Source organism: Theropithecus gelada, chromosome 13, assembly GCF_003255815.1.
Source record: "Theropithecus gelada isolate Dixy chromosome 13, Tgel_1.0, whole genome shotgun sequence".
Lineage (NCBI taxonomy): Eukaryota > Metazoa > Chordata > Mammalia > Primates > Cercopithecidae > Theropithecus > Theropithecus gelada.
The window spans coordinates 91,672,570-91,696,161 of NC_037681.1; the positions used below are offsets into that span (position 1 = coordinate 91,672,570).

The window sequence follows — 23,592 nt, forward strand, 5'->3', positions numbered from 1 at the left end:
CCACACTAGAACATCATTTGCCACTACCAAATTAGTGAACATTTACTTAAAATCCTAATATCTGATGCTAGCAATGGTTTGAATAGTTCCTCTTTGGGTAATAGCAGATTTACAGGTAGTGCTTCTCTGCTAGCACCATTCTCATTGTTTGCATTCCTTCATTCCTTGTAAACTAGGTGCTATTATCCCCATTTTGCTGCTGTAGAAACTAAGTCAGGTAACTTGCCCAAAGCCACACACTGATGTGACGCGCACCGGCTTCACTGCAGGTGAAAGTGGAAGTGAATATATAACCTTCCTGGAAGGCAGTCTGCAATCCCATATTGACAGCTGAAAAATATTCATTCCCTTTCACCTAGTGATTCGACTCCCAGGAATCCATTCTTTTTTTTGTTTTGTTTTGTTTTGTTTTGTTTTGAGGCGGAGTCTCTCTCTGTTGCCCAGGCTGGAGTGCAGTGGCCGGATCTCAGCTCACTGCAAGCTCCGCCTTTCGGATTCACGCCATTCTCCTGCCTCAGCCTCCCGAGTAGCTGGGACTACAGGCGACCGCCACCACGCCCGGCTAGTTTTTTTGTATTTTTTAGTAGAGAGGGGGTTTCACGGGGTTAGCCAGGATGGTCTCGATCTCCTGACCTTGTGATCCGCCCGTCTCGGCCTCCCAAAGTGCTGGGATTACAGGCTTGAGCCACCACGCCCAGCCCCCAGGAATCCATTCTAAGAAAACAACCAGAGTTGAGCCATTTCGTTCCCCGCAGCTCATGTGAAACAATGGCACATCCATTATGATGCTGGGCTGTGGTTGCATCATAATGTACATTTAGTATGTGGAGTGACAATGGGCACTAGCTCATAATATAATGCTATTAATAAACGAAAAGAGATACAAAAAATAGTCATGATATGCATATATATTGCAATAAACCATGATTTCTGTGGGTGGTGGGATGGTAATTTTTAATTTCCACATTGAACATTTCTGTTTTCTACTTATTAGTTTGATAATCGGAAACAAAAGCTAAGTGTCTTTGTTGTTTGTGTGTTTGATGCTGAGTTTCCTGGACAGCAGGACTGGGAGGTTGGGTGGGGGTTTTGGCTCAGTCCGGGAGCAGAGCGGCGGGTTGGGAGCGGCAGGCGGGCAGGGTCCCCGGAGGCGCCCGGGCTCTGCCCCTCTAGCTAGAGAGGCGGCCGAACCCTAGCGGCCTGGAAGGGAAACTGCGGCCAGCGGGCGAGGAGCCGCCCCCGGGGACGGGGCGCCGGCGGGTGGGTGAGCAGCCCGCCTGGCCCGGGTTCAAGTTCCAGCCCCGCGATGGCCTCCGCGGGCAGCACCGCTCGGCGGGCGGGCTCGGGAAGCTGGCACTCAGAAAGGGGAGAAGGGAGAGGTGCTCGGCCGCAGCCAACTCCACATGGCTCCATGCAGCGGGCGAACAAAGTCTCCTTGAAGGCCACCTGGACTGATGCGGAGTCCAAGCAGCCCAGGTGGGTAGCGGGAGAAGGTGTCCAGGCTGCCAGGCGCGAGAACTCGGCCCAGCGCCTCCCTGGTGGGCAGGGCCTGGAGCGGGCGGGGGCGGAGGCTGCGGCCAGAGAAGCCCGGAGAGCCAGGCGGGGGCCAAGGATCGCCTCCGGGAGGTGCCCGGGCCCTGGCGCAGAGTCGCTTCCCCACTGCCCCGCCCACCAGCCAGCCCCTGCCCTACCTCGCCGACCACCTCCGTGCGCAGGCGACTGCCCTCGCCTTGCCACGCCGCCCTGCCTCGCTCACCGCGCCCCACGTTGATCCCAGCCCCAGCGAGGAGTCCGACCAGACCACGATCGACCAGACGGCGATCCGGAGCTACTACCAGCTGTTCGCGGCGGCCGTGGGCAACGTGGAATGGCTGCGGTTCTGTCTGAACCAGAGCCTCAGGGAAATCCCCACCGACTACAAGGTGAGGTCTTGAGTGTGGGGGCAAAGACTGAGGCCCCTCTCCCGCTACCCTGCTCAGAGTGGTCACCTGGAGAAGATGTCCTTTTCTGGGTAAAGCCTCCTAATTTAACTCATCTTCTGGCTGTGGAAGGACCATTTTGGGGGCAGGGAGGTTGGGTGGGCTGATGAACACACACTGGTTAATTAACAAAAGGATGTGAGCATTCCTGGGGACACAGGAAAGACAGTGAAGGTAACCCCAATAAATTTATATAAATTGTGGACCCTGGGACCTCAACCCCACTCAGCCTCATCCTGCCTGCTCTGGACCTCACAGGGCTTCACTGCCATCCACTTCGCAGCCCAACGGGGCAAGCTTGCATGCCTGCAGGTCCTGGTAGAGGAGTACAAGTTTCCCGTGAACCTGCTGACCAACAATAGCCAGACCCCACTGCACCTCGTCATCCACAAGGACAACACCACCGTGGCCCTCCCCTGCATCTACTACCTGCTGGAGAAAGGCGCAGCCCTCAATGCGTGAGTCCAGCCTGCTTCAGGAGGGATACTTCAGGCACGGGCACAGCCCCACCTCCAGGCAGGCAAATCCATGCAGGACAAGCAGAGGGGCTGCTGGAGGTGACAAGGATTGGGTCCCACATAAAGCAGTCAGGAATCCACATGGTGTAGTAAAGAGACTGGGCTTTAGCCGGGCGTGGTAGCTCATGCCTGTAATCCCAGCACTTTGGAAGGCTGAAGCGGGCGGATCACCTGAGGTCGGGAGTTCGACACCAGCCTGACCAACATGGAGAAACCCTGTCTCTACTAAAATACAAAATTAGCCGGGCATGGTGGTACATGCCTGTAATCCCAGCTACTCGGGAGGCTGAGGCAGGTAATTGCTTGAACCCAGGAGGTGGAGGTTGCGGTGAGCCGAGATCACACCATTGCACTCCAGCCTGGGCAACAAGAGTGAGACTCTGTCTCAAAAAAAAAAAAAAAAAAGAGAGAGATTGGCCTTTAACAGACCTAGTCTACATCCCAGCTCTGCAACTTGCTAGCAGACAGCGGAACCTTAGGCAAGTCACTCAACCTCTAAGCCCCAGTGCTTTGGCTCCCAAACTTAGGTGTACATTGGAATTACCTAGGGAGCCCAAAAAATATGAACACCTGGCCGGGTGGTGTGGTGGCGTAGTCCCAGCTACTCAGGAGGCTGAGGCAGGAGAATCGCTTGAATTCGGGAGGCGGAGGTTGCAGTGAGCTGAGATTGCACCAATGCACTCCAGCCTGGCCATAGAGCAAGACTCCCGTCTCAAAAAATAAAAAATAAAAAAAATTAGGCCAGGCGCGGTGGCTCACGGCTGTAATCCCAGCACTTTTGGAGGCTAAGGCGGGTGGATCACAAGGTCAGAAGATCAAGACCATCCTGGCTAACACAGTGAAACCCCGTCTCTACTAAAAATACAAAAAAGTTAGCCAGGTGTGGTAGTGAGCGCCTGTTGTCCCAGCTACTCGGGAGGCTGAGGCGGGAGAATGGCGTGAACCCGGGAGGCGGAGCTTGCAGTGAGCTGAGATTGCGCCGCTGCACACCAACCTAGGCGACAGAGTGAGACTCAGTCTCAAAAAAAAAAAAAAAAAAAAATTAAAATTAAAAAATATAAACACCAATGTTGCAATCCAAAGGTTATAATTTAATGGGTCTGTGGTGTGACCTGGGCTTTGGAAGTCAGAAAAGATCCCCAGGTGCTTCTAACTTGCAGCTAAGTTTGGGAACCTCCGTCTCAGTGTCTTCAACTGAAACTTGGGAGAATGGCAGTGCCTATCACATGGGACTACTGTGATCACTGAAAAGTGCATGGCATACAGGAGACTGCATTCATTCAAAGTATCAAGCATGCACTATGTGCCAAGCACTACGCTAGAGTCACAGAAATGCTCCCTCTCCTCACAAAGCTGACATTCTAGTGCAGGAGCAGAGAGTAAAGTAGCAAACAAATAAATGAACAAAATCTTGACAGAGCATGGGAAGTGGTTATGAAAAAAATAAACAAGGTGATGGGGTAGGTGGTAAAGCAGGTAGGGGGAGGATCTATTTTTGATGAAGCAATCACCTCTAAGGAGGTGACATTAAATTGCAACCTGAAGACAGAGTGAGCCAGACATGCAAAGAGCCAGGGAAGTGTTCCAGGTAGAGGTAACATCATGTGTTGGGAAAGAGTGGGCAAGGTCAAAGGATAAATCGAGGAGGTTAGGCCCAGGTCATGTAGATCTTGTGGGCATAGGGAATCTGATGAGACATACGGAAAGGGCAGGGGGCTGGTTGGTTTAAGAGTAGATGAGGTTAGTGGTCTCTGAACCAAGCCAGTTCTCCTTCCAGCAGTTCTTAACTGTCACATACCTCCTAAAATCAGATTTTTACTGTTCACTTAGTCCAATTCCTCCCTCTACAGTAAAGGAAATTGAGGTGCTGAAAGGGAGAGACATAGCTAGGGTCACCCAGTGGACGGATGGTAGAGCAGGGCTTGGAAACTGGTGTGTCCATCTATCTGATGGGCAGATGCCCTTTGTCTTTCGTTTCTGCTGTCATCCCCATTGGCGGGGCCTTCCACAGTCAGACATGCAACGGCTGCACGCCCCTGCACCTGGCAGTCCGTGAGGGCCTGCTGGACTGTGTGAAGGTCCTGGTACAGAGTGGCGCCAACGTCCATGCCCAAGATGCCATGGGCTACAAACCCATTGACTTCTGCAAAATATGGAACCACCGTGCCTGTGCCCGGTGAGAGTGTGAGAACCACCTAGAGCCTGCTCACCCCTTTCCCTCCCCCAGCCTTTTCCCTAGAGCCCTCACCATAGCTGAGCCTTTAAGGGGAGGGTTGGGATGCCAGACAGCCGGAGGAAGCGTCTACTGCCCAGGATATTTTGGATGAGGCAATCACCTCATCACCTAGGCTGGGGGGTAAGTCTGCCCAGGTCCCCTGCCCTCTGGGTTGATCACTGCCCTCCTTTCCTGCCCTGAGGCAGGAAAGGTGACCAGCCTCAGCAGGAGGGCGGTGACCACGTCATCAAGGACTTGCCTCTTTCACCTAAAGAAGTAGGGAGCCAGAGGGCCCCAGGCAATGGGGATGGCTCATCTTGCTCATCTCCCTCTGGCCACTCCCCTCATCCCCATCCAAGCCCTCAGCAGCAGCCAGTCTTCCCAGCCCAGGTGGAAGCTCTGTCACTGTGGGATGACACCCCTGTCCCGACCTTGGCACCAGGTTCTTGAAGGATGCCATGTGGAAAAAGGACAAGAAGGACTTTGCCTGTGAGATGAGAAAAATGAAGACACTCAAGAGCCAGCTGGCCCTCATGGAGTACAACTACCTGATTGAGTATCAAGTAAGTGGGGAAGTGGGGGGCGGGGGGCCGGGTGCCAGCTGCTATCCAGGCATGTGAGCAGAGGGGCAGTGACCCACATACTGTGGAAGAGTGGCTAGAAGCACTCCCACCCTGAAAGAGTCACCCTTTTGCCTGTACTCCCACCCTGTACTCTGACTGAAATTCCACTTTTAAATAAGCCAGTCTTTTGGTCAAAAGTCTTATCCTGTGTTAGAAAGCCAATTTAAGCAAGCTTAAATTCACAAGTATTTCCGGGCCCCTCCTAGTGCACTGCCTCTTTCAGGATGAGAACCTTCAATGAGACCAAGGCCCTGCAGGTAACCGGAGCTCACATTCTGGTTAAAAAAATCCACCCTTCCTTCCAGCAGGCACTGGGCATTCACTCTGTGCTAGAAACCTACTAGACCCTCAGGTCCAAAGATGAACAATATGTGGTCCCCATGCTCAAGGAGCTTAGAGTCTAGCAGAGGAGGCAGGTTACAGCCCCATCAAGGAGAAGAGGGTCCAGGAGGGTGTCAGGAGGCATGATGCTTAAGAGGAGTCTTGAAGGATGCGCAGCAGTTAGCTATATGAAGAAGGAGGGAAGGGCTGACCAGGCATAAGGAGCAGCGCATGGGAAGGCATAGAGGCACCTGGGAACATGATGTAGGCAGAGAACTGAAAACTCAGAGCAGCTGGGGATCAGATGTAAGTTGGAGGCTGCCAAGATTTGGCAGGGGCCCACATCAGTGAAGGACCTTGGCTGGGTAAGAAAGGGGATTTTAAGCAGGTGTAATTACATAGGGTGCAAAACCCAGAAAACTTAGAGGATACTGGGAATCTTAAGTGAATCCTGAAGTGGGGAGGGCTTTGAGGCTGCTGACTCCAGCACGTCAGGTCTGTTTCAGCTCCGTTTCTCTCCAGTTCTCAGCCCTATCCTCCTCTAATGCCAGGGTCACTAGTCCTCAGAGTCACACACTGTCCAGAGGAGGCAAGGCCCATCTGTTTTCTGTAGCTCTAACCTTTTCCAGAAGCTCCTTGCATCTCCCCTCATCTCTTATGGCCTCAATTCGGTCAAGGGTCCATTCTCGTTTCTATAGCTACAACTAAAGGAAAGCCATATGCTGACTGACTTAGGTCTGGGGCAAGGTCTGATGGAATTATGATGATTGGCTTAGCTTAATCAGAGCCTGTGTCTGGAGCTGGGTCAATCTCCAAAGCCTCTGACTGCTTAGCAACAGTCTGGGAGTGAGATAGTGAGACAATGGCGGTGGGGGAGGTTCTATGACAACATATGGAAGGCTGCAGTGGAGGCAAGGAGAGAGCTAGATTGAGCTGCTGCCACCGGGCCTAGAGAGCCAGCCAATTGTATCCTCCCTGCATGACTTCTCACTTCCAAGAAGTGTGTCCACATCAGGCCATCTGGTCCTTTCTGCTTTCTCCTTCCAGGGTCAAGGATGCAGTGTGCACTTCCCATTTGCCTTTTCCCCCTTCACACCAGAGACTCTCTTATGACAGGACATGTCTCTACTATCAGACTGCAGATTCCTTTAGAGAAGTGGGGACTTGTCTTTCTGTAAGACTTGAGGTTTTCCCTAGGGCAGGGACTGTGTCTCCCATGTCAAGTTGGAGCCTCACCTAGGGCAGAGGCTATCTCTCTCCCATGAGATTGGAGATCTCCCCTTTGGGAGAGATGCTTTGTCTCCCCACTCAGCCCGGGGGCACCCTTATGGAAAAAGTCGTCTCCCCCCATCGGAATGCTGGCTTCCGTAAGGTAGGTGTTACTCCCATCAGACTCAGAGTTTCCCTCATCCCAGACCGTGGTTTCCAAAAGCTACAGCCACAGGGCCTCCTTGCACAGAAGCAGAGGGCAGCAGGCCTCCATGACTCTCTTGTACCCTCTGTTGTTGCAGAAAGAGCACAAAATTCTCAGGGAAGCTGCTATCAGAAAGTGGCTACACGGCAAGCTGCACCCAGGCCACTCTCTGGTCTCTAATACCAAGCAAGCCCGGGCCACCGCCCTCTCCAAGACCCCAGAGCAACGGGGATCGCAGTGTTCCAGCAGCTTCCACCCCTCTGTGGAGGCGCGCCTGCAATGCATTCCACAGCCCACGGAGATGCCCAAGCCCATCTACAGGAAGTCCACGATCAAGCGGCCCACGATGTGGAATGTTAGCAACAACCCTGCCAGACCCCCCACCACCAAGATCAGCCACTCGCAAGGCATCCGCCTGGGCGTGCATCCAGACCCCAGCCCGGAGCACGACTTCAGCAGCTTCCTGGAGGTGAGACCAGACCGGCACGGCGGTGCGTGGCTGCACACAGTGGACGGCCACTGGGTGGCGCCAGTGCCGCGGCTGCCTTTTGAGGTGCTGCTCCGCATGCTGTACCCACGTGTGCGGCCGTACAGAATGAAGGTGCCCCAGGGCTTTTACCCCATCAGCATGAGGGAAGTGCCCAGGAAGCGGCACCTGGGTGACGACACCTTCTGGACCGACACTCTGGCCATGAACCTGCGTGACACATTTGATGAAGCCTTCCTGGCAGCTGTGCGATCCCATCAAGGACTCCCTGCCCTGCCCTCCCCACAAATCAACCCATAAAGTTATCATTGCTACCTCTCCCCCTGAGGCAGCCCAGTGAAGGCTGACGTGTGGCGATTCGCATTGTGGGTGGCCAGGAAAGGGGGAGGGGTGCCTATGGGCTTCCCACTCCCAAGTTCGAGAACAGGAGTCCCCCTTACCAATCAAGAGCCCAGACCCCAGGCCTCCTTTCTCTCTGCAAAGAAATCTCTTGGCACCCCCCCCAGGAAATCCAAGTTAGGTTCAGAGTAGGGGGCCAGTCGCTATCCTTCACCTTGGCATTGTAAAAGCTGTCATATTTTGGCACCCACTGCCCTCCCACCCCAAAGGGCCCAGGCTTCCAGGATGGAAGGACCCACTGGGAAATTCTGTTTCTTGTTCAGATTAAGCCCTTCCTGCTGCAGGCTCTAAGCTGAGACCCAGAATGGGGTGGAGGACAGCTAATATGTCCCCCTGACACGGGCTTCCCTGCTACTATGGGCTGCCATCCTTATTCCCAGCAGCCACTGAGGTTCTTATTCCCAGCAGTTCAGGGAGGCATGGGCAGCACATCCAGGGAGGGGAGGAATGTGTGGTTTCCATCCCAGTCTATGAAAGCACTTGTACTTCCTCCAGGAAGTTAACTGGCTCCCATGTATCTCTTTGTACACATCACTACAATTCATTCATTAAACAAACATTTATTGAGTGCTTTCTAGGTGCCAGGCACCAAGCCAGGCACTGTTAATACAAAAATTCCAGCACAGTCCTTGCCCTCAAGGAGCTTACAGTCTAGTGGGGAGATGACCATTAGGCAGGCAAGTAAGCCCAGAGTGATCTGTGTAGTATGCCAGGGTGGGGGTCAGGAGGAGAGGGTATAGTCAAAGCTCCTCGGAGGAAGTCAAGCCTACGTTGAGATTTGACAGAGAAAGTACCCTTTCTCTGTGGCCAAAAGAAAGGAGGAATCAGAGTGGCAACGGAGAGCCACTGCATCTCTGGATACAGGAGGCTGGGACCCAGAATGCAAGAAGACAAGTGATGAAACTAGAGAGGTGAGCAGGGACCAGGACACCATGAGTCTCACAAGCCATGCTGAGGGGTCCAGACTTTATCCTGAGGGCAGCAGGGAGCCATGGAAGGTTTTAGGCCAGAGAGTGACTTGATCAACTATGCAATGCATTTTAGGAAGACAGCTCTGGCTACGGGATAGAGAAGCAATAGGAGGCTGTCACGATAATCCAGGTGAAAGATGATGACAGTGGGAGTGGCTCAAATCAAGATGTTAAGGTAGACCTGACCGTTTTGAGAGACTGGATGTGGTGGGCAGAAAGAGAAAACAGGAATAGAAGAAGTTTCCTGTCTGGCTCCTGAGTGATCTTGGGGCCAAGGGAAGTACCCAGAAGGGGCAGGTCCACAGAAGACAGCAAGTACCATCTGGGCTGTGGACCTGAATTGTCTGTGCACACAGAAGGCAGCAAAACTGTGATTCAGGTGATCAGGAAGGATGTTGGGGCTGGAGGTCAACACTAAATTCCTCACAGTCCTTGAAACCATCCAGATGGATGGGCTTCCCTAGGGAGCCCACAGCAGAACCCTGAAAGACCCTACTGTGCATGGGCAAGTGGAGAAGCCTGCACAGGAGCCTGAAAGGAACAGCCAGAGAGGTAGGAGGACAACTAGCCACAGAGATGCCAGGGAAGTGTCATCCAAGAAGCAAGGGGTGATCAGCCATGTCAAATGCTGCCTAGATCTAGTAAGATAGGAAAGGGGTCTGCTGGATTTAGCAACCTCTGGGAGAACACTGGCAGTAGAGTGGAGGGGGCGAAGCCACATAATCAAGGTGAAGAACCAAGCAGCAGAGGGAGGAGAGTAGGGCCAGCTATCAGTCCAATGGGAGGATAACGCAGGCCGCCAGTGTCCCCTGCCTTGTCTATTCTGGTCTGCATAGGAGAAAAGGGCCTGGCAATCTCGTTCACACTGAGAGAAGACCAACATGTGCTCTTCCTCTCAGGGAAAGGGGAAAGCTGGTATTCTTAAGAGAAGGTAAATGCTAAAGCCAAGGAAATGAAGGGCTATGATGGAACTTCAGGCATGATATAGAGGAAATATTTTCAAGCACGGGGGTTTTTCCAGTGGCTTAAAGGTATCACATGTGTACAGTTCGTCTCTGTACCTGCCGGCCTCACTTTGAGGTATAGAACATGGCCAGAAATGGCTCTCACGGGGACTTCATTCCAATATGTACTGTTGAGCACTTGCAAGGCACTGTAGTTGGAGTATAAGGTCAACAAATGCAGGTCTGTGCCCAAGACCTGGCCTGCCTTCTTAGAAGGCAGATATATCTCCCCAGGAGCCAAGAGTGCACAGAAGAGGGCCAGGCCTTGGATGCTGTGACAAACAGCTTCTCCCATTAGTCCCATTTCTTTAAAAACAGGCTGCCTGGAAGCTAATTTTTATTTCGTTTCTCCTTGAGCCTAAGATAGTATTCAGCCAGAAACCACTCCTTTTCCCAGAGGAAGATTTATAAATAGGATATTGTAGATGTTCTTCTGAAAATCTAGCCCAGTCCTAAATTGTCCCCTCCTACTCCCGGTTTGACAGTCACGGAGCCTTGGGGAAAGAGATGGAAGAGAGTGCATCAGAGAGGCTGCCTATAGCCCCACTTCCCACTCCTTGAGCAGGCTCAGTTCCTCACCCCTGCCCCCTTCCCATTAAGGGCCACAAGAACAGTCCCTAGGGAAGGGCAAGACCCAGACCCAGAAAAGGAATCCCTGGAGCAGAAAAGTGAGTCCAGTCCAGGGCAGAAGGTTAGCAGGAAGAAAGGAAGATGAACTGTCAGGGTATTAAGGCAAACAGTGCCACCTAGAAGCTTTATTCAAACGGAAATCCGTACTTGGAGAGAAATCACAGTTCAACAGCAAAAACTATTTCTGTTGGACATGCCAAGCCATGGCCCCTCCCCATGGCCACCTGCCCAGAGAACTTGTCACCATCTGCTCTTCAGCTTCACAGACCCTGCCCTGCCTGCCCCAGCTGGGCCAGAACCTCCTGACCCACCTTGGAAGGGACAGGGGAGGGCTGAGGGATCTCAGCCTCCTGGCTAAGTAGGCTCTGCCACCCTCCTTGGTGCCCTTTGAGGTTACAGCCTCTTGCAGCATCAGATCTGAGCCAAGCTGAGCCCCCCAAGGAGGGTGGGGATGGGGCTTCAGAGTTGAGGGGAGAAAAGCCAGGGCAGGTGGTAGGTGCCTTCCCGACTTCCGGTCCCCACCTGGCATAGAGGCCCAGGGGCCTGACTCTCCTGATCTTGCCCCCACATCCTGCCCGCATCGGGGTCAGTATATCTTCTGACGACTGGGTAGAATGGCCTCTTTGATGAAGGAGAAGACAACCAGGATCCCTAAGCGTTTGCCCCGCTTGCCTTTGGTGAAATAATTGGAGACGACATCATCTGTGGAGACATAGGCAAGAATATGAGAGAGAGAGACAGAGAGAGACAGAGAGAGAAAGAGAAAGTGTGTGTGAGTGTGTGTGTGAATACGGCTCTCCCAACCCCGAGCCCAGGTGTCTCTAACACAGGGCTGGACTCCGGTTCCCTCAGTGGATCCCTGCCAACCCAGGGCTTGCTGGCTTGCTCCCACCTCGGCCCCTTACAAATCCCTTCTCACCTCCTGGCTGCATGGTAGAGGGCAGGACATTCTCCCCAGCCGAAAGTGACACAAAAAACGCAAACGGAATTATCCACAGGCAGAAAGTGAAATAGGCCAGGACCTGGCAACAAGAGAGACTGAGAAGAGGGTGTCCCGGAGGTGCCAAGAGTAGGCTGGGTGTGGTCACTGCGTCGGTCAAGAGTGCACAGGGGGCCACACCTGATCTCCAAAGGGGGCCCAGGCCTGGGAAGCAGGGAACGCCACCCTCAGACATGGAAATCCTTCTGTGGGGAAAGGTGGAGGCTGAAGATGACTGAATGTGGCCACAAGCCCCACATCTTGGTCACTAGGACAAGCAACTCCCCTGGACTGAAGGAGGCAGACGAAGTCCTAAGCCATGACTGACTGACCCACACTCCCCAAAGAAGTGACCTTGCTCTTCCCAGAGGTTCAAACTGGAGCAGGAGGGTGTGGAGAAATCGTGAGAGAAGAAAACTTTGGCAGCCACTGGGAAAAGCTGGGGCTCAGGGGTGCAGTCCATCCCAGCCCTGTAAGGACTGTGTCGGAGAAGGTCACCCTAGTGCCCCTTCCTGACCTCAGGATGACCCCTCCAGGGGGACCCAAAGGACTCACTGAGGAAGAGCAGTGTCCTCCCCGCTTCAGACAAAGGGGCACATTCTGTCCCCATCCACACTGCTTTCTCAAACCATCTATGTTTTGTTTTTTTTCAAACATGCAATCCTTGAACAGATTCAGTTTCAAATCATAGCTAAGTTCACAAAGTAAACCATGCAAGTTCCCTTTTACTACCCTGTCCCTGTTAACAGCTGAATGTGCTGGACACCTCTTACCTCTGAGAAGGGATAATATTCTTCTGCAAAAAACTGAAATGCTAGGTAATGATTCACCACCACTAGTCCTGTTGAGGGAATGAAGAGTCAGTCAGTTTAAGGGGAATAATAGAAAACTGTACTTTTAACTTCACAAGGCCCTCAGAAGTTGGGAGCCTCCATGGAGTCTTAGGCCTGACTTTACACTCAACTCAGAGTAGGCTACTGCCTAGAACTGTTTCCCATCTGCTACAATGGGAGAATGAGCCTCAACCTGCCCACTGCACGGGGCATTCCAAGTAAAATTAGAAGGTAACAAAGCTCTTTGCATGTTATAAAAATGAGACTTCTATGTTACATAATCCAAAGCATCATGATAATGAACCTCGTTTTTAGTGGATGTGGGTGCTAAAGAAAGCTCTCCCACAGTGACAGGTGGGGAGAAATCACGGGTGTGCAGATTAGATGCCCCTAAGAGGCTCTACTCCAAACTGGGCAGCAGGGAGATGTCCTGCTCAAATAAAAAGGCTCTCGCTCCTCAGGAATAAAAGGGCAAGACTTGCTAGATGCTTTGAGGTACAGTCTTCAGGTTCCTCAGCATTCTGCGGGAGCAGGTCTTTCCCCATCCTGTCCCCAGGTAAGGCATACCGGCGTGAACTGATACGTTCTAGACACACACACACACACACACACACACACAGCCACCCCTCCTTGCTGTGCAACTGAGTTTATAAAAGAGGGCACGTGTGCATATCCTAGACACAGGCTGCTCAAGAGACAGTCATTCCTGCCTGTTCCCATGGTGAGGTGAAGGGCAGGCACCAGAAAGAACATGTCGCCTGAAACTGACTGTCCCCTCATACACACCTCACAGCAATTCCCATGTCTCCTTTCTTCTCTCCTGCCTCTCCCATTCTAAGGCAAAGACTACAGTTCTGCTATGCCTAGCCACACTCTAGGGCTAAGAGATAATGGGAGGTAGGATAGTGCCTGGTGCCCACAAGATCTTTTGGAAAAACTCTTTTAGACATCAAAAGGCAGATCAAGGGAATGAAGTCAGGGGAGCCTGCTGCTGAGGGGCTGGGGGCAGGACTTCTTCCCTAGGACAGAGGCACCTGGTCTCCATGGACGGGCTCCCTAAACAAACCTCTGCTGAACAAATTCTTTGGTGAAATCACACCAACATCCAAGGAAGAAACCAGTTTTGGCTTTAACAATATGCCCTTTGTGTGGATAATATTCACTCTCCAGGCTCTCTCATAGAAATAGAAAAGTCACTCTAAGAAATCCCCTAACTCCACCTGATACCCTGACTGAAAGCTAGGGTAGCCAGTAATGATGAACAGGAGCAATGGTAATCTTGGCAACCAAAATACTTTCCGAAGCCTTTTCCAGGAACATCTGTAAGTATCTATACGCACCTACTATATGTCCACTGAGTCTCCCAACAGTTCTTTCAGAAACATCCTCTCCGAACAGATGGAGAAGCTAAGGCCCAGAGAGGACCAACGATTCCCCAGGGTCAGAAAGTGGTGGCAGGGCAACGCCAAGAAGACTGGGTCCTCCACATCCAGGCTCAAGCCCGAGGCAGCGGCAACCAGTGAGAATGAGATGAGAAGCTGCAGCCGCCAGGAGGCATTCACACCAGGCCAGAGTCTGCCGGGCGCTCACAGCCCCACGAGGCTCCAGTTCTAACCATGACTTTGGGTCAGAGGACTGGACGGAGAGCTGCCTGCCTGCCTGCCTACCGGAAGGGCTTTCAGCTTTTTCTGGCCAAGTGGTTTTTTTGAGGCTGGAATTGCTTAGTTGGGAGCCCTGCCTCAGCCAATCCACAACCTCTTTTTTCCCAAACTCTCCTTCAAACTTACCTCTCTGGGAAAGCCCTCCTGTCTGAGCCTCCAGCCCCAACAAATTCTATTCACTAGAGCCAAGGTGGGCTCTAGAGTCCTCAGCAGTAAGAATTGCATCTTCCCAATTAGCCTGGATTCCTGGAGGACTTCAACAATTGGATTCCTTTTTCTGTATCCCCTTTAGTGCCCAGGACGGAGATGGGCACACCCAACCCCTTCAGGGGCCTCCCCAACTCTGTCCCCTCTCACCACACGATAGGATGAAGTTAGGCGAGGTCAGCATGATGAAGGGGAAGGTCTGGAGGAGGCCAAAGTAGACGAGGTTGGTGAACAGGCCCACTCCAATCATGCCGGTGGGGAAGCGCTCAAAGATGTAGAGGCCGATCAGTACAGCGGTGGAGAACTGAAACAACCAGAGGCAGACAATGCAGGGCGCTTCTTCCAGGCAACTTTCCTGGACTCACCAACCCCCAGCCCGCTCTGGGCAGCACTAGGTTCATGCTTCAATCTCCTCATTTCACAGGTCTGGCCTCCCCAACTAGATTCTCTGCTCCCAAAAGGCAACTTATTTTTTTTTTTTTTTTTTTTTGAGACAGAGTCTTACTCTGTTACCCAGGCTGGAGTGCAGTGGCGCGTTCTCCTGGATTCAAGCAATTATCCTGCCTCAGCCTCCTGAGTAGTTGGGACTACAGGCATGCACCACCACGCCCAGCTAATTTTTGTGTCTTTAGTATAGACTGGGTTTCGCCATGTTGGCCAGGCTGGTCTCAAACTTCTGACGGCCTCCCAAAGGGCTGGGATTACAGGTGTGAGCCACCGCACTCAGCCCATTTCTCAAACTTTTTGACAGCAACCCACAGTAAGAAAAACATTTGCCAGGGGCAGTGGCTCACGCCTGTAATCCCAGCACTTTGGGAGGCCAAGGCACAGGCAGATCACCTGAAGTTGGGAGTTCAACACCAGCCTGACCAACATGGAGAAACCCCGTCTCTACTAAAAATACAAAATTAGTCAGGCGTGGTGGCACATGCCTATAATCCCAGGTACTCGGGAGGCTGAGGCAGAAGAATCACTTGAACCCAGGAGGCGGAGGTTGTGGTGAGCCAAGATTGTGCCACTGCACTCCAGCGTGGGCAATAAGAGCGAAACTCCGTCTCTCAAAAAAAAAAAAAAAAAAAGAAAAACATTTTACACTGTGACCCCAACACATATATACATATATATGATCAAAGCTCAAATTTCAATTCTATTTATGTTCCTTTTTTTAAAAAATGCTGATTGTGAACTACTGAATTAACTATACAGCCAAATAATGAATCATGCCTACAGTATGAAAAACACTACTCATAAGGACCTACAGTTGTCATTGCTTAGCAAATGACAGTTGGCTGCATGAAGGGCTAATTCCTGTGCCAACACCCACAAGCTGGGCCTCTGGACCAGAACTGAGGGCTATAGTCTTGTCTCCACTGTGAACTCCCAACCTCAGGCCATGCCCAGAGTGCAAGTGGCTGCTGACACCAGGCAACTTGAGGGGCTGTGGACACTTTCCCGCCAACAGCACCCTACCCCCAGCCTTTCCTGCAGCTGAAGGAAGTCTGTCCACCAGCAGTCATCCCTATGGCTTTGACATCAGTGGCAACGATGGTGTCTTCAGTAAGAGAAGTCTCCCATGAGACCAGGGGAGGGCGAGACCACGAAGCTGTGCCGCTCTTAGGACAAATCACTTGATCCGATTAGAAAGATGGCAATGAACATATACTCAAAACTGTCTTATGGCTCCTCTAAATTTTAAATGCTGTGAGCAGAGCAAAGGGCTAAAGACAATAGGAGACAGCTAAGCAAAGTCAAATCCATGGTCTTGTCAACAGAGAATGTACACTTGGCGGTCACCTTAAGGACTAGAGGACAAAGCCTGCAGTGAAACAATGCCACTTGGGGAAGGAGCCCAGGGAAGATCTGGGCCCAGGAGTGCAGACCCAAAAGACAGCGTTCAAGGCAAGGAGGTAAGAGTGTATGCTCAGGAAACAGCAGAGACACAGGCCTCATCATTCATGCCAAACTCTCCCCACTTCCTGCTTTTGAGGCAGGGTAAAAAGTGAGGAGGACTCCTGGAGAAAGATGCCACTTACCCAGATCATGTATTTTATGATCCTGCTGGTGGCCACTGTGTATTCTTCTATCAGTTCTGCCAGGTAATAGAGTCCAGCCGCTGCAGGGTGGGAGGCAGGGACACTATCAGTCAGGGTCACTCCCACCATCCTGGTCACCCCTCTCCCTGCAGCCCAGTCCCCATCCACCCTTTATGGACCCCAGAAGGTCAAGAACAAATCAAACATCCCATGTGTTGCCCTTCCAAGTCTGCAGAAGTAAAACTTTCTAAGGGCAACTAAGGAGAAATCTCATAAAAATCAATGAAAGTCTGCATTTGATGCCTCAGTACAATGCTAACCTCTGGTTCAGAAAACGGAATTTCGCGTATTCAATAAACACCTGCTGGGCACTTGGCATGAGCCAGGTCCTTGGGCTGAAGATACAGCTGAACAAGACAGACAAGGTCTTCCCCGACCCAGCTTAGGAAAGGGAAAGGGAACAGTAGGGGGAGACAGACAGACGAGTTCAGTGTGAGAAATACTACTTTAGGGAAAGGACAGCGCACTGCTGGACCATCAACCCCTGTGGACTTCCCGGAGAAGATGACATCTCAACTGAGGCCGAATGGGAACTAGCCAGAGGGGAAGTGTCAAAGGTGGAGAGAGCAGCAAGTATGAAGGGCCAGAGGCGCAAAGGAGGCGGTAGGCGTTGGGGAAAAGTTCCGCGCCCCAGGCCAGCGAAGAGTGGGAGCCGCAGCGGTTAGTGGTCCGCAGGCGCGGGCGGGGCATTCGAGCCACCCTTTCCCGGGCACTGCCGGAGCGGACTTTGTGACACCTGGAAGGAGCCGCGGTCAGGCCGGGCTGTCAGGCTCCACAGGAGGGGCAGGATCAGGCGGGATGGGATTGGGGCGGCGAAGGCCAGGAGCGCCGGGCAATGGCCCCACGAGTGGCTCCGAAACCCCCTCGATGCGACCCCCAACGAGCACCGATGCCGGGGCGCGAGCCTGCGCGGGGCGGGGTCGTGCAGTCTCACCGACGGCTAGCGTGATGAAGGCCACCTGGATGAAGAGCGACAGCCAGCTCAGCAGGTACATAAACCACATGGCGCCCCACCCGCCCGCTCCCCGGCCGCCGAGACGGGCCTGCGCGCTTCGGCTCCGGCGACACAGAGCCGCCACCGCCGCTGCCGCCGCGTCCCCGCCCCGCGGACCGCAGAACGACGGTGCGCCGCCGCCGAGAGGAACTCGGCTCGAGTGCAGCCCGGGGCCAGGCCCGCGCTAGCGCCACCCTCCGGAGAGGAGGGCCAACCGCCGCTGCCCCGCTTTCTCCGACCACCAGGATCCCCCGCTCCACTGACGGGAACGAATGCAGACGGCTGCAGCCGAGGGGAGGCGGGACGGTCCCCAGGGGCGGAGACCAAGCGCGCATACTGGGGATCGGAGTGCAGCCTCCAGCCGCTCCTTGTGCACTCCCGCACCACCCTGGAGGTGGTCCTGGGCCGGACAGGGCAGCCCGACCGCGCACCAGTAACCTCCCCAGAACCTGCCGAGGTTGCGGACAGATCTGTCTCTTGCTATCGCAGGTGGCAGGGACAAAATTATTGAAATTCCTAATATATGCCACGCTCTGTGATAAAGGCGAGGTGTGTTCTTGTTGGAAATCTGAGCAGATGATGTAAATCATTTTATGGATGGGGAAGACCAAAGGAAGTTGCCCTGGTTCATGCACCTAGGAAGCGGCACAATCAGGAGTTGGAGTGATTTTAATCGGTCATCCTCAGGCCGAATTCCCCTCCAGGCTGTTCTTTTGGGGTACGTTCTGCACCTTTGTATCTCCTGCACCTCACCCCGTGCCGGGCACGCAGGGCGTCCGCTAGGAGCTGGATGCATTTACTACACCTTTGGGAGGGTTCCTGAGGGGCACCTGGAACCGGTTAGTTCTTGTGAACAAGTCTCCCATGTAGTGGCCGAGACAGGCATGCAAAATAAAGTATGTAGAGCAAGAGTCTAGTAGGCTTATTTCAGAATCATATTTTTCATGCATAAAAATACATATTTCTAAAAAAACAATTACCATATGATTTAGCAATTCTACTTCTGAGTATATACCCAAAAGAACTGAGAAAGCAGAGACATTTGTACACCAGTATTCGTAGCATTATTCACAATGGTCAGAAGAGGGAGGCAACCCAAATGTCCATCGGCTAACAAAAAGATAGACATAAAGTGCTGTAAACATACAATGGAATATTATCTAGCCTTAAAATGAAGTGAAATTCTGACACATGCTACAACATCAATGAACTCTGAAGGCATGAGTGAAATAAGCTAAGTGAAATAAGCCAAATAGGAAAGGACACACATTGTATGATTCCACTCATATGAGGTACCCAGAGTAGTCAAAATCATAGGCAGAAAGTTAAATGGTGCTTGCCAGGGTCTGGGGGACAAAGAACGGGGAGTTACTTTTTAATGGATATAGGGTTTCAGTTTGGGAAGATGAAAAAGTTCTGGAGATGGTTGGTGCTGATGGCATCACAACAGTGTGAATGTGCTTAATGTCACTGAATTGTATACGTAAAAAATGGTTAAAATGGTAAATTTTATGTTATGCATAACTCCCCCCCTCCAAAAAAAAAAAAATACATAAGATTACAAAGCCCACCCTGGCTAACACGGTGAAACCCCGTCTCTACTAAAAATACAAAAAATTTGCCAGGCGTGGTGGGGGGGCGCCTGTAGTCCCAGCTACTCAGGAGGCTGAGGCAGGAGAATAGCGTGAACCCGGGAGGCGGAGCTTGCAGTGAGCTGAGATTGCATCACTGCACTCCAGCCTGGGCTACAGAGCGAGACTCCGTCTCAAGACAAAAAAAAAAAAAAAGATTACAAAGCAGGCTAGGCACAGTGGCTCATGCCTGTAATCCTAGCACTTTGGGAGGCTGAGGTCGGAGAATCACTTAAGGCCAGGAGTTCAAGACCAGCCTGGGCAACAGAAAATTTTAAAATGGCCAGGCATGGTGGTGTGTACCTGTAGTCCCAGTTACTCTGGGCTGAGGCAGGAGGATTACTTGAGTCCAGGAGATGGCGACGGCAGTGAGCTATGATTGGGCCACTGCATTGCAGCTGGGATGACAGAATGAAAACCTGTCTCAAAAAAAAAAAAAAAAAAAAAAAAATTACAGTTGCCGGGCGCGGTGGCTCACGCCTGTAATCCCAGCACTTTGGGAGGCCGAGGCGGGCGGATCACAAGGTCAGGAGATCGAGACCATCCTGGCTAACCCGGTGAAACCCTGTCTCCACTAAAAAATAAAAAAAATAAAAAATTAGCCGGGCATGGTGGCGGGCGCCCGTAGTACCAGCTACTCAGGAGGCTGAGGCAGGAGAACGGGCGTGAACCCGGGAGGCGGAGCTTGTAGTGAGCCGAGATCGCGCCACTGCACTCCAGCCTGGGAGACAGAGCGAGACTCCGTCTCAAAAACAACAACAAAAAAAAAACCAAAAAACAAAAACAAAACAAAAGAAAGATTACAAAGCAAACCAATTATATTGAAATGCAAGTATTAAAATATTTTTAGAAAACCAAATGTATTCTGTAATTTATGTGCTTCTTTATTAATATATGACATAAGCAGACCTATTACAAAATCTAATAACTACCTATCACAATGACAAAGTAGGAGTTAGTATAAATGATATTTCAAGATATCATTAATCATATGAGAGAGTTATAGATAAAAATAGAAACTTCTCTCCTTCCAAGTTTTCAGGCTTCTTGAATTTGTCTCCCTAAATTCTATACCTGCTGACTTCTAAGGGGTCCCTGGACCCCCAGTTAAGAATGCCTGAGAGATATGTATATGGGGTATGGTGGGGTGGCTCACACCTATAATCCTAGCACTTTGGGAGGCCTAGGCAGGAGGATTACTTGAGCCTAGGAGTTAGAGATTGACCTAGACAACAAAGTGAGACCCCATATCTACAAAAAATTTAGAAATTATGCAGGTGCAATGGTGCCTGTAGTCTTGGCTACTCGGGAGTCTGAGGTGGGAGATTGCTTGAGCCTGGGAGTTCAAGGTTGCAGTGAGCCAGGATCACACCACTGCACTCCAGCCTGGGTGACAGAGTGAGACCTTAAAGGCTATATGCTTTTTTTTTTTCTTTTTTGAGATGGAGTCTTGTTCTGTTGCCCAGGCTGGAGTGCAGTGGCACGATTTCAGCTCACTGCAACCTCTGCCTCCTGGGTTCAATAGATTCTCCTGCCCCAGTCTCCCAAGCAGTTGGGATTACAGGTGCTTGCCACCACACCCAGCTAATTTTTGTATTTTTGTAGAGATGGGATTTCGCCATGTTGGCCAGGCTGGTCTCGAACTCCTGACCTCAAGTAATCCACCCACCTTGGCCTCCCAAAGTGCTGGGATTACAAGTATGAGCCACTGCACCCGGCCTCACCATGTGCTTATTTACAAGGCTTTTCACTGCAGCACTGTAGGAGACTGAGAACAACCTAAGTGTTCATTGACAAGAAACTGGTTAAGTATATTTTGGTACATCATAAAACCAAGCCCTAAAAGCCAATGAGGGTGTTCTTTATGTACCTATATAGGACTATTTTTGAAAAAAAGCAAAAGAATGGGGAGAAATAATCTATATACACATTTTTTACAGGGAGGGACAGGGTCTCACTCTGTCACCCAGGCTGGAGCACAGTGACAAGATCATAGTTCACTGCACCCTCAACCCCCAGGGTTCAAGAGATCCTCCCACCTCAGCCTCTCAAGTAGCTGGTACTACAAGTGCATGCCATAACACCTGGCTGATGTTTTCATTTTTATTTTTTGTACAGATGAGGTCTCACTATGCTGTCCAGGCTGGTCTTGAACTCCTGGGCTCAAGCAATGCTCCTGCCACAGCCTCCCAAAGTAGTACTTTGGGAATACAGGCATGAGCCACATCACCCAGGCTACACATTTCTTTCTATAAAATATCTCTGGAAGGATACATTAGAAAACAGTAATATTGCTTGCTTCCTAGGAAGAGAAGGGGTGGGGTTTGAGAGTAGGAAACGGCATTCCCACTGTATGTCTTTTTATATCCTTAAAACATTGAACTATGTAAAGATATGGAAAGGTGTTACCTATTCATAAATGAAGTTTAAAATTAAAATGTTCATAATATGATGCACCTGCTAGGATGTCTCCAATTTCCTGTTGTTACCCAGTGCCTATGTGAGGAAAAACCACTGAGTGGTGCCTTACTGGTAAGTTTGCTAACCTTGGGTCATGGGACTTGGTCATCCCTGATTGTTCCAATAGGGGGGCTTCATGTCCAGATCTTTTCTACTGAGGAGTTTGTATTGGAGACACAGAAGCATCAGTGAGTAGAGGCACAGTAAAGTCCGTCTCTCTCTCTCTCTCTCTCTCTCTCTCTCTCTCTCTCCCCCTCTCTTATTTATTTACTTATTTGACACAGAGTCTTTCTCTGTTGCCCAGGCTGGAGTGCAGTGGCACGATCTCAGCTCACTGCAACCTCCGCTTCCTCGGTTCAAGCGATTCTCCTGCCTCAGCCTCCCAAGCAGCTGGGATTACAGGCATTCGCCACCATGCCCAGATAATTTTTGTATTTTTAGTAGAGATGGAGTTTCACCATGATGGCCAGGCTGGCCTCAAGTGATCCACCTGCCTCAGCCTCCCAAAGTGCTGGGATTACAAGCATGAGCCACCACACCCAACCAGTAAAGTCTCAATTGGTCTTTTTTTTTTTTTTTCCCTAAACATCTTCCCAGGGAAGGAGGAAACTATAAAAATATCCCCCATCCCTCTCCAGAATTGTAGATAAGGGAAACTGGAGTCCCCAAAAGGTTAAGTGCTTTTACCTTCGCACCAGTCTTGTTTTTCCAGGGCTGAGCACTTTCACTTCCCCACAGTTTTAAAGCCAAAAGTAGCCTGAGAGAGGTAAGGCTGAGGATTCGAATTTCCTCCAACAGCAGGAAGAGAGAAGCCACCATTTCCTGAAAGTGGTGAGAAGTCAGCTCCACCTGACCCAACAGGACAGGGCGGGGCTCAGGGAGGGTCCTCAGGCTGTGTTTAGGGAAGGAGTTACCAGGGGAGCAAACCCAGGCCTTTCCTGAAGGAGGGAAGAAAGGATAGCAGGGCCACCACACCCAATTCAAGGGACTCATTTCAAGAGTCAAAGGGTTTGGAAGTTCAAAGGTGACTGATCAGTTTGTTGATTTACATATTGACAGGTGGCTGGACATGGTGGCTCACATCTGTAATTCCAGCAATTTGGGCACCGAGGCAGGAGGATTGCTTGAGCCCAGGAATTCAAGACTAGCCTGGGCAACATAGTGGGACCCCATCTCTACAAGAAATAAAAAAAAATTAGCTGGGCATGGTGGCACACACTTGTGGTCCTAGCTACTTGAGAGGCTCAGTTGGGAGGATCCTTTGAACCCAGGGGGTCAAGCCTGCAGTGAGCCATGTTTGCACCACTGCCCTCCAGCCTGAGTGACAGAGTGAGACCTTGTCTCCAAAAAAAACTCCACAAGGGCCAGGTGCGGTGGCTCATGCCTGTAATCCCAGCACTTTGAGAAGCTGAGGCCGGCGGATCACCTGAGGTTAGGAGTTTGAACAGCTTGAACAACATGGAGAAACCCCCGTCTGTACTAAAAATACAAAAAATTAGCCGGGCTTGGTAGCATATGCCTGTAATCCCAGGTACTCAGGAGGCTGAGGCAAGAGAATCACTTGAACCCAGGAAGCGGAGGTTGCAGTGAGCCAAGATCGCGCCATTGCACTACAGCCTGAGCAACAAGAGCGAAACTCCGTCTCAAGAAAAAAAAAAAAAGAAAAGAAAAAAACCAAATGTTACCATTAAATGTTTGTAGGGCGGGAAACCAATTCCATATATTTCATGAGAGGGTTCTAGGGAAACTAGTTATTTCAACATAATCGGCATCTCTACTTGAGAAAACAAAGACCAAATTGCTTTTCAGCTTTTTGGCTAAGATGAAGTGCAGAAAGCAATGATTGTTAGCATTTATAGTGTTCTTTCTCTGTGTCAGACACTGTTCTAACTGATTTGTATGTACTAACCTATTTAATACACACATCTAGGCCGGGCGCGGTGGCTCAAGCCTGTGATCCCAGCACTTTGGGAGGCCGAGACGGGTGGATCACGAGGTCAGGAGATCGAGACCATCCTGGCTAACATGGTGAAACCCCGTCTCTACTAAAAAATAACAAAAAACTAGCCGGGCGATGTGGCGGACGCCTGTAGTCCCAGCTACTCGGGAGGCTGAGGCGGGAGAATGGTGTAAACCCGGGAGGCGGAGCTTGCAGTAAGCTGAGATCCGGCCA

General features: G+C 51.3%; 2 protein-coding genes across 3 annotated transcripts; one reads left to right on the forward strand and one right to left on the reverse strand.

Moving 5' to 3' along the window:
* Positions 1-1,111: 1,111 nt before the first annotated feature.
* Positions 1,112-8,060, forward strand: ANKRD53 (ankyrin repeat domain 53). 2 transcript variants are annotated; one of them, XM_025353487.1, is made up of 6 exons: positions 1,112-1,476; positions 1,676-1,922; positions 2,238-2,437; positions 4,509-4,673; positions 5,155-5,275; positions 7,168-8,060. In XM_025353487.1, exons 1-6 carry the CDS (start codon positions 1,307-1,309, stop codon positions 7,855-7,857), a joined length of 1,593 nt encoding a protein of 530 aa, XP_025209272.1. In that variant the 5' UTR covers positions 1,112-1,306; the 3' UTR covers positions 7,858-8,060. The 2 variants fall into 2 exon arrangements, with proteins under 2 accessions (XP_025209272.1, XP_025209273.1); XM_025353488.1 differs by having other exon boundaries at positions 1,116-1,476; positions 1,778-1,922.
* A 440-nt stretch (positions 8,061-8,500) lies between these two features.
* TEX261 (testis expressed 261) lies at positions 8,501-17,511 on the reverse strand. The gene is made up of 6 exons (XM_025353491.1): positions 17,269-17,511; positions 16,275-16,354; positions 14,392-14,545; positions 12,314-12,381; positions 11,481-11,583; positions 8,501-11,263 (listed from the first exon to the last, which is right to left on the reverse strand). The coding sequence occupies exons 1-6, from the start codon at positions 17,336-17,338 to the stop codon at positions 11,148-11,150; spliced, it is 591 nt and encodes a 196-aa protein (XP_025209276.1). The 5' UTR covers positions 17,339-17,511; the 3' UTR covers positions 8,501-11,147.
* Positions 17,512-23,592: the final 6,081 nt, after the last annotated feature.

Coding starts and splice junctions, on each gene's coding strand:
- ANKRD53 (XM_025353487.1), top strand. CDS start 1,307: ATGGCCTCCGCGGGCAGCACCGCTCGGCGGGCGGGCTCGGGAAGCTGG. Junction 2,438..4,508: donor AAAGGCGCAGCCCTCAATGC/GTGAGTCCAGCC, acceptor GGCCTTCCACAG/TCAGACATGCAACGGCTGCA. Junction 5,276..7,167: donor ACTACCTGATTGAGTATCAA/GTAAGTGGGGAA, acceptor CTGTTGTTGCAG/AAAGAGCACAAAATTCTCAG.
- TEX261 (XM_025353491.1), bottom strand. CDS start 17,338: ATGTGGTTTATGTACCTGCTGAGCTGGCTGTCGCTCTTCATCCAGGTG. Junction 14,546..16,274: donor TCATAAAATACATGATCTGG/GTAAGTGGCATC, acceptor TGGTTGTTTCAG/TTCTCCACCGCTGTACTGAT. Junction 11,584..12,313: donor AATATTATCCCTTCTCAGAG/GTAAGAGGTGTC, acceptor TCTTGTTGCCAG/GTCCTGGCCTATTTCACTTT.